The sequence below is a fragment of the Hyposmocoma kahamanoa genome, unplaced genomic scaffold (assembly GCF_003589595.1).
Source record: "Hyposmocoma kahamanoa isolate Upper Pololo Valley unplaced genomic scaffold, ASM358959v1 87, whole genome shotgun sequence".
NCBI lineage: Eukaryota > Metazoa > Arthropoda > Insecta > Lepidoptera > Cosmopterigidae > Hyposmocoma > Hyposmocoma kahamanoa.
Window position 1 is genome coordinate 8,229,842 of NW_020654422.1, and position 10,270 is coordinate 8,240,111.

Consider the following 10,270-nt stretch of genomic DNA (forward strand, 5'->3'; position numbering starts at 1 on the left):
TGCGTAATGGCACTAATTTATGGGCGTACGAAGCTCCATACTGGGAAAGCACATGCTACAACCAGCGGACATAAATCTGCCGGGCCAGGAACGGCCTTCTGTACTGTCAGCCTTAGCTCTGAACTGTAATTAGTCCCTTATTCCCAATCGTCACCACTGACTTTGTGCCCATTGGCGACAAATGGGAAAAAAAGTCCCATGTTAATAATTCTTTATTGCACGAAGAAAAGACAAAACACATGTTACAAAGTACACATACAAGTGTAAACTTATCTTTAGAAGAGATCTCTTCCAACCAACCCTAGCCGTGGTCTAAAAATGAAGTCTGCGGGACTAATTATTGTAGAATAAATTTAAAAATTAAATGTGTATAAAAATATAAATGTTTTGTTATATTATTAATACAAAGATCGAACACTCAGAAAAAATTGGATCAAAGGAATTTTTTCTGAGTGTTCGATCTTTGTATTAATAAATATAACAAACTAGTGGAGTGATTTCACAAAAAATAATTGAATATCAATTCAATAAAAATTTAATATAAATGTTGTTATACATATGCATGTATGTAATGACAGACATACACACCTACGTGAACTTTATATATACATACGCAATATATATAATCTAAATAAATTACTTGTTAATATATTCTTACTGATTAACTATCTAATGCGTTGACAGGAAGTGCTCTTTTAATTTGTGTTTGAAAGAAGCCGCCGATGGACTGTCAGCAGGCAGTTTATTCCACATAGGAGCTGCACTTACTGTGAAAGAATTTGTTACTGGCAACAACTGGGATTTTTTAATTTCCATTTGTCACCACTGGCAACATTTGAGATTTTTTTATCCCATTTGTCACCTGGCAATATATGGGTATTTTCCCATTTGTAGCCAGTGGAAATCGCCACTGGCAACAACTGAGATCTTTTTATTCCATTTGTCACCACCTGGTAACATATGGGATTTTTTTCCCAGTTTGTCGTCAATGGGAACAAAACCAGTGGTGATTGAGAAAAAGGGTAATTAATTAGTGGTGATCACAATCGCTTATTCCTCCCAGTCGTCACCACCGACTTTGTTCCCACTGGCGACAAATGGACACTATCTGCCTGTTACGTGTGCGTGTCTCATGTATATGATTTTCATTTACACATATTCTTTTAATGAGAAAAAAAGGTATAACGATTTAATCCTAGTTCGAGGGCAAACTGTGAAACAGACTTTAAACCTACCATGTCCACGAGCTATTTTAATATGTGGTGGACATCCTAAAATTGTACTATAGTGTTTCGTAGATTAAGAATTAATCGAGTTTACGAGTGAAAATAAATGTTATTACTCGTAGAAGTTTTTATTATTTTGATAATAATAATAAATAAATTTCATTATAATAAATAAATTTCATTTACTCTTATAGTAACTAAACAAAATGATGAATCTTTCATATAGAACCTATGCACTTTGATTACTTACTATACTTAATATATGCTACTGGAATTCAGTAAACTGATAGTGGATATGTTAGGCTGTTCACCCTTGGTATGGTATGGCGTTACGAGCTGTTGTCCGCAACTCGACGTTCATGTACCTTTGTATATAGTTGCTCTTGACCATTGTTAGGGGAGGGATACTATAGGTTCTTAGATACTATTAGGTCCTACAGCGTTTATTTAATTTTTTTTATTGCATGAAGTATAAAGTAAAAACAAATGGTCAAGGTGAAATAATCATTTTATTGTTGCAGATTCTTGCAGAGTAAGGTCAAGGATTATACATTATACAACAACATAATTATAAGCTAAAATGGAAGAAATTAATGGGGAGCTTTATGGGGATGGGCTTGTTAGTCTGGATGAAGGTTCTTTGGAATCCAACGACAATGGGAAACAAGAGCAAAGTTGCAAAATTTGCGAGTAAGCTATAGGAACTATTACACGAATAATTATTTTACATGATTTTTCTTTTTATTAAAATTAAAATTAATAAGTTAAAATTGTTATTATTTTGTTGTAGCGACAAACTGTGCAGTCCGAGAGTATTGTCTTGCCTTCATGTATTCTGTGAAGCTTGCATTGACAAGTTGATGGTTAATGAAGCTGGTGATTCTTTGAAATTTGATTTGGCCGTGGAGTGCCCAATATGCAAGCAGGAAACCAAGGTGACCTATGTGTTTAAGTGCTCAGCAAAGGGTTAGTAAGTACAAATATGATACTTTGATTTTAATTTATAGATCATTTTCAGATTCCCGGAGGAGGCGCAGCATCACTTCCCTCCGATTATTTGCTTACCAACATCTTGGATGTGTCCTCTATGGACCAATCTGTCGTGTGCACTTGCTGTAAGAGCAAGGAGCCTGCTGTGGCCAGGTGTACCGATTGTTCGCATTTTCTGTGTTCCAACTGCAATTCTGCCCATGAATTCATGAGGTGCTTTGAGAATCACCGTGTGGTCCCCTTTGATGCTCTGAGATCCTCTAAGGAGAAGGCTGCTGTGCATAAGCCAATTTTTTGCACACGTCATGTCGGCGAAAGCCTGAAATTCTACTGCTGCGAGTGCGAAGTTGGTGCTTGCACTGAATGTCTCACTGTGGACCATAAGGTGGGTGAACACCGCTGTGAGCGCATTGTTGATGCTGAACCCAACTTGCGAGCGGAATTACGCAACTTCATAGTCGAAGCTAATGCCCGTGCAGCTGCTGCTGGCAGCGCCTCTGCACGCTTGGATGATGCGCTTGGAGACTTGCAGCGTCAACGCGATGAAGCTGAAAACGTCATAAATGAAGCTTTTCGCGCTTATAAGGCTGCACTCGAGAGACGCCGCGAGAAAGCTCTCGAAGAACTTGAGCGTCTGCACAAAGAACGAGAATTGAAAGTAATGGATTTATTCGATCGTGTTGATAAAACTGTTCAACGCATTGACTGTGCCTGCAAGTTTACAGCAAGACTTCTTCGTCGTGGTGATGGTACTGAAATTGTCATGTTAAAGAAAACCGTCGCCTCGCAGCTGGCGCGTTTGCTCGAAGGAGCGCCCGAATTTGATGTTGACTATTCGCTGGAATTTGTTACTAAGATGGATAAGTTTGATTCCGTTATTGAAGACACCTTTGGAACGTTCCGTACTGAAGCTACTCGGGCGGAAGAAAGGAAACGTGCTAGCGAATCTTCGGCGATCGTGTCTGTGGCGTCTAACTCGCACTCACCCGCTGTATCTGTAACAAATGCTCCAGTTTTCGATGACTATCCATTGGCAAATGTGCGCCGAGTGACGGGAGTCGCCAACATGGTTGGTGTAGGAGTGTCAGCCATTGGAGTTCCCGGCGTAGGAGCTGTGTCTGGAGTAGGAGCAGTTACTAATACAAGCGTTATTCCTGGAGTTGTGAATGTTAACAGCGTAGCAGGTGTAGGCGCTGTAACCGGCGTTCCCGCCTTACCATCTATGGTTGAATACAATCTGCAGCAGCTTGCCAGCATCGCTGAAAAAGAAGTTCCGCCGCCACCTCACGCATCTCCTGCGCCTTCATTCACCCTTGCAGAATTGCTAGCTGGAGACCTGAATTCACCGCAGGCGTACAATAATTTGCAGGCGCTCGCTAAGTTAGGATTGAACACAGGTAAATTATTGAAATGGTTATATACAGACTAGTGCTTTTAAATATGAAGTAACTGTGCGCTATCATAATTGCAGAGGTAAACGGGTACGGTGGAGTAGGAGGCGTAAGCGGTATCAGTGCCGTGGGCGCACGTGGAGTGTCGCCAGGTAGACCACTGCTGACGTCTGTAGAGGAGGCAGCTCTCGTCGCGCCTCCTGCGCCGCTTGTCCGCGCGACTAAGGCTACACCTATGCACATCAGGTTCAAGTTTGGCCAACTTGGTGGAGGCAAAGGTCAATTTAACTCTCCTCACGGATTCTGTCTTGGTAACGATGAGGATATCATTGTGGCTGATACGAACAACCATCGCATCACGGTAAGTGAAATTTTGAGGAATTGCTGCGTTTTGTATTCGATTATAATTTAGAAAATGGATTTCAAAGAAGATACTTTACAGGTGTTTGACAAATCTGGCAACCATAAATTCAACTTTGGTGTAGCTGGTAAAGAAGAAGGCCAGCTGTGGTACCCGCGCAAAGTGGCCGTGGTTCGTGCCACTGGAAAGTTTGTGGTTTGCGATCGCGGAAATGAACGCTCGCGCATGCAGATTTTTACTAAGAATGGACACTTCCTAAAGAAAATAGCTGTAAGTGTACCTTGGTTTGGTAAAACATATACTTATTAAATTTTTTTATGTAATAACTTCAAATTGTTAAAGGTGCGCTTCATCGACATCGTTGCGGGACTCGCCGTCACCGCCGAAGGCCTAATCGTTGCTGTAGACAGTGTTACTCCAACTGTATTTATATTATCCGAGGAGGGTGACCTCATGAGTTGGTTTGATTGCAGTGAGTGCATGAGGGAACCATCTGATATTGCTATCAGTGGTAAGTTGAGAACTTTTGCCTTTAATTTGTGCTGTACCAAAAGAAATTAATTGCTGTGTTAATATTATAGTACATTACTGCACAGGCCACGAAGTAAAGGATTGCAGGCCTTGTATTAATACGAGTCAAGCAATCCCCGTTCCGGCCGAGGCGTGTATAGTGCTTTTCTCAAACAATGCGAGGAATTAACAAAAGACTAAAGAGAGGAAGATAAAGTAAAAAAATAATAATAGTAAAAGTAATATTTGACATATCAATACAAACACAGTCTCCGAAAACGAATTAGCATTTTAAGTTAGCGATATAAGTAGGTATTTTTAATTCTTGCAATTACTAATACTAGGCAATTGGCTGTATGAGTTATTCCTTTGCCTGTTTACATGCAGTAATGGATTTTCATACTTACTTTGCAGGCCTTGGCCGGGAAGACGTCTCATGATCCTTAAATGACTAACTTCCCGTGTTCGTTTCTTACATTACAAACATTTCCGAGCATGTTTAAGAAAAGATATTTATTTCCTTTGATAATTATTCGATACATATCCTATTAATTAATAATTAATTAATTTTCAATCTTGTTTCTTTATTTTTGACTAAAAATGACAAACAGCGAGAAAACTAAACACGAAGCAAAGTCGTTGGGAAAACGATTTGGTTTGTGACTTTTGTGTTTTTTCAGATTGACATTGACACGTTTGTGTACGTCTCTGACACAAACACATGGAACGACATTGCTAGCGGTAGCATTTGGTTATTTCAATTATTAATCAATTTAATAGCAGTAGAGCTCCTTCTGAAAGAGTTCATCCCGGGTATTACTGCCACCTTACCTATTTCTGCCGCCAAGCAGTAATCTGAGCATTACTGTGTTCCGGTTTTGAAGGGTAAGGGTGCTGGTGAAATTACTGGCACTTGGGACTTGTCAGCTTTTATTTTGGGTGACGGGCGAAGTGGCAGTGCCCCTAAGATCTTTTGCGATTTAAAGCTCTGCGTGGCAATGCAACTGTTATGGACAGGGAGCTTACCATCAGGCGCACGACTTGTTCGTCCCGTCACTTAATATTATAAAAAAAAATTAAAAAAAAATATTTTCAAAAAAATTATCAACTTCGAACCCTGTAATATTAACAGACTTCACATTATCTATGTCGAATTCTTATATATGAATTACCTTGGTATGACTATAACCAATTTTAATATTTTCAGGCAAGGAGTTTTACGTGTGCGATTTCAAGGGGCACTGCGTCGTCGTTTTCGATGACGAGGGCCGCTTCCTGCGTCGCATTGGGTGCGAGAATGTGACCAACTTCCCTAACGGCATCGACGTCTCCGACGCCGGCGACGTGCTTATTGGCGATTCGCATGGCAACAAGTTCCATGTTGCTGTATTCTCGCGCGATGGTGTCCTAGTCACTGAGTTCGAGTGTCCCTATGTCAAGGTAGCCATTGTTTTTTTATTGCTACAGTCTAAATTGAAATTTGTATCATTGTATACACGAATTTACAATGCTATCGCGTTAAACCAAAATACTACAAACCCCCAATACAGTGTTTTATAATTTTATAACAAAAATCTTTCGTCTGTTGTCAAGGCTAAACAAATTTATTAGTTTTTCAATAGACAGCTTATTTTCAAAGTCAATTATAATGGGCAGATAGAATTCTTTGAGAGTTCGTCCAGGTAAGTACTGCTACCTTACCTATTTCTGCCGCCAAGCAGGAATGTGAGCATTACTGCGTTCCGCTTTTAAAGGGTGTGGGTGCTGGTGAAGTGAAAGCTCGTGAGACTTATCAACTTATGTGTGGGTGATAGGCGCAGTGGCAGTACCCCTCCGATCTTTGCGTTTTAAAGCTCTGAGTGGCACTGCAACATTATGGACAGGCGTGTCGCTTACCACCAGATACGACTTGTTCATCCTGTCATTTGGTATTATAAAACGAAAACTAATGTGCAACATAAGTTTTAAATATTGTGTTATGTTGTTAATTTGAAAAATTATAGCTGAAAAGGTAAATTCCTTTTGTAGCATTTTCTCAATATGCTGTTTTCGATATTACAGTTTTTGTCATTGGTTTGACACGGTAGTGTTCGTCTGCGATAGATGGCGTGATTCGATTTTCTGCGAAAGTAGAAACCTGGCAAATACATAGTTAATAGTGGCACAAATACAAACTTAGTATGTTTTTATTGTTATACTAGTCTGAACTAAAGACTATTTGACACTACACTTAAGGTAGAGATTGTTCATTGTTTTGCTTATTGTTGATACTCTTATCTTGTTCTTGGCTGTCTACAAACGTAGCACTCGGAACGTGACCTGAATCGATTACTGGTGGTTATTCTAAAATTAATGCTATTAATTTGCAGGTATCTCGCTGCTGTGGATTGAAGATAACTTCTGAAGGCTACATTGTCACTCTGGCTAAGAATAATCACCATGTTCTAGTCCTCAACACCCTTTACATTGTTTGAGGAGTAACTCGATGGCTGTAAGTCTGCATACTACGAGATCTCACATTTATTCCCTATATTTTATATTTTAATTGCTGTTTTTTACAAAGCTTAACATTTTTGCTAAACCAGTATTTGACTACATTTTTCGTTATTTTGTGTTGAATTTCACTTTAGTCTGATTTTTAATATTGTACTTTATTCACGGGCAGTGGTGATTCGGTTCGCGGCTTGTGTCGATCGCTAGCGGGCGCAGCTTCCGTAGGACACGATGTTAAGCCACTGCTTGTGGGTAGATCTTATGAGTCATTGTTTCCAAAGTACTGATACTTGTATATTTTTTGGGTTTGTTCATCTCTCATTTTACACGGTTGCATTTAGTTATAGTAACGCAAAATCCAAAGTTTAGTGTTATAATATTGAACTTCTTTATTTTTATTGTAGCCCAGTCAATAGAGACTATAGTTTTTAGGTGTATTTGGTTATAGAGTTTCAATACGTATATTGATATTTAAGCCTTAGTGTGTCATCCTAAAATAAGTATAAAACGTCTTAATGTTTATTCTCGAACCGGGTTAAGATAAGAAACTTGTAACCAATTTAAACCAAAAAATCCCATTGACTGGACTAGTATTTTGTTTCTAAATTTAGCAGCTGGTATGGTTCCTAGTTCGAGTGAAGTTATAATACATGTCAATTAGAGGACTGCGTGGGAGTGTCGCCTCACAATTCGAATCGTAATTTTCTCTAAAATTCTTGTTTGTTGATATACATACTTTTAATGACATCATCTTGAGATATCAGTCATGCGCTTGGTAGTGAACAAATGAACGCACAATTGAGTTTGTTAAAAATTAGTGCTGTTGACCAAAGGAGGCGACACTAAAATAACGTGCCATCTAGTTTAGGTTAATATCGTATACAATATTATATATTGTCCGTTAAAATATATTTACCATTTACAGAATTCTTGTGTCTATACAAAATGTTTTTCATGTACTCTTGTTTTGAGAGCCTATTACATATTTGAAGTATATTTCACGTTTAGGCTATTATAAAATGGTTCATTTAAAATTTATGCCCAAATAATAATGAACCATCACAATCCTATATAATTGGGAACCCACTGTAACTTTGCAATAATTTTGTACAAGGTATGTTAATGATGGATAGTTAAGCGGTTTATGTGGCATCTTCATGTATATTCAGGCAAAAGTTCAAAATTTTCGAAGTACAAAAGGCCTAGAGACCAATGGAAAGGAATTATTAGTTCGTGATGTTTTAAGGTTTGTGGGACATCCACTTTACAAAGCCATATTAGTGTTGCTAGTTTCTGTTGCGACACACGCATTTATTGTTAAAAAACGTTCCTTTGGCAAGGTATAAACCCTTGGTTGTGTGCGAATTGTTATAGTATTCAACCATTTGGGAATCCGCGATCGCAAAGGCACTTAACTATTTATGTACTATACATGAATTTGCCATTATAAACGTTTTATTTCTACACACGATATGTTTGACATTCGTATACAGTTCGCCAAAAATATATATTTTTGTAACTATCCACATTTTAATATTCAAAATTGAGATTCATAGTTTTCTAGACATTAGATACGAAAAAATATATATACATATATATATATACGGTATATAAAATGCGATATCATATTTAGAATTTCACTTATTGATGTCCCTATAGGTCACTTAATGCGTATTTATAAGTGGGACACATAATATTCAGCACCTTGATAATAATATGGTAATAAGTCTATCTATATTATTGTAAATTCATAGCTAATGTTCAGATACATTTTTCACTGTATCAGAATACAAGCAAATTCATGAATTATAAATAGTCTTCCAACTGTGATTAGGCTTTTTGGCAAAATTTATCCGCATGGGAAACATGGATTCCTAGTTTTGTTATTTTCGCTAATAGTAGCAATAATGTAGATTAATGTGTAAATTTCAGCCAATGGTTTTGCTTTTTACTATACCGTACAAATAACACATTGTACTGTGTGAACGGATTATACCACTTTATTCAATACGGAAATAGTACTTAACCAGACCACCTAGAAATTAATGTGATATTTTTAACATATTCTTTCTTTCGTCGTCGTCGTTCATATATTAATTAGAAAATAAAGTACTTGCTCTCTAATTTTACGATTCCTAAAATTGCATAAACAGTATGAATTAAATACAAATAACGTGTAGAAAGTTAATTCGTGGCAATGTATTCAGTATTGTGTGGCTGAGCCATATTATTATCATCCAATATTCTTATCATACAGTTCACAAGCTACGGAAGTATTTGTACTTAATTAGTAATATTATATTTATTTTGTCGTGTATTGGGGTAAGTCTACAAATTCCAATACACTCGCAACATTTAATGTGATATGAGCAATAATAGAGAGACATAATGAACCAACATTTAAGACTTACATGACTCAATACTTTGAAAGACACGTCTACGGGTCGTGGGTTGCAAGCGAGGGGTGCGCGGTTGCGGGCGCGGCCGAACCGAGGGGCGAACGGAACAAGGAGCGCGAATTGTAAAAGCCAGTGATAAGTTGAACTTGACGTTGAGTCTGAATCCTCTATTAATTAGTGAGTAACTTTTTGGTTTATTTTTCATATTGTTTTTAAGTTATTTGTTTCAGGATTTTTGTCCCGATAGTATTAGGGAATTTTATTTTCTTTATTTTAACTAGGTTTAAAATACCCCTCACGAATGAGTAGGTGATTAATACTCTTGATTTTGTCATTTTACTGTTTTGTTTAATTTTTATTATTTGTTCTGGGCCTATATTTAAATAGTATTTTTGGCCAGTGTGTTTAGGCCTTTAGAGTTACGAATTTTTACTGCCAAATTATTTTCTTACGATATTTGTGCATGCACATAGTAATTATTTTATTGTATGATATTTGTAAAAAATTAGTTACTAATAATTATTGTTGCCAATTTTTTTTTGTTTTATTAATATTCAGGGTTTAAAAATATTATAATGTTCAATTTTTGATTTGTCAATGATCAAAATTATTGTGTGTTAGTCAAGTAAAATTAACCGAAATAGAACTTATTAATGCCCCAAAGGGAGCGTTTGACGCTATTAATAATATCGCTTTAGGGTTGCATAAAAATTATTAAAAAAGTGGTGTGATAAGTTTTGGATAATTTTACAAATTATACTATTTTGTGTGTGAATTCCAATATTATTAAATTCGAAGTTGAATAATATCGTATATATGTGTAAAATTATAATATTATTCAGTCCTATTATTGAAAGTATTATATTGTATCATTTATACCTCTCGCATTTGTTTTCGTGA

At 37.0% G+C, this 10,270-nt stretch overlaps 1 protein-coding gene across 3 annotated transcripts; it reads left to right on the plus strand.

The window, feature by feature from the left end:
• Nucleotides 1-1,791: 1,791 nt before the first annotated feature.
• Nucleotides 1,792-8,583, plus strand: LOC113235034 (brain tumor protein). 3 transcript variants are annotated; one of them, XM_026470562.1, is made up of 9 exons: nt 1,792-1,916; nt 2,017-2,161; nt 2,245-2,914; nt 3,470-3,613; nt 3,688-3,968; nt 4,050-4,238; nt 4,311-4,479; nt 5,686-5,918; nt 6,848-8,583. In XM_026470562.1, the coding sequence occupies exons 1-9, from the start codon at nt 1,807-1,809 to the stop codon at nt 6,950-6,952; spliced, it is 2,046 nt and encodes a 681-aa protein (XP_026326347.1). In that variant the 5' UTR covers nt 1,792-1,806; the 3' UTR covers nt 6,953-8,583. The 3 variants fall into 3 exon arrangements, with proteins under 3 accessions (XP_026326347.1, XP_026326346.1, XP_026326345.1); XM_026470561.1 differs by having other exon boundaries at nt 2,245-3,613; nt 3,712-3,968; nt 6,848-8,554; XM_026470560.1 differs by having other exon boundaries at nt 2,245-3,613; nt 6,848-8,553.
• Nucleotides 8,584-10,270: the final 1,687 nt, after the last annotated feature.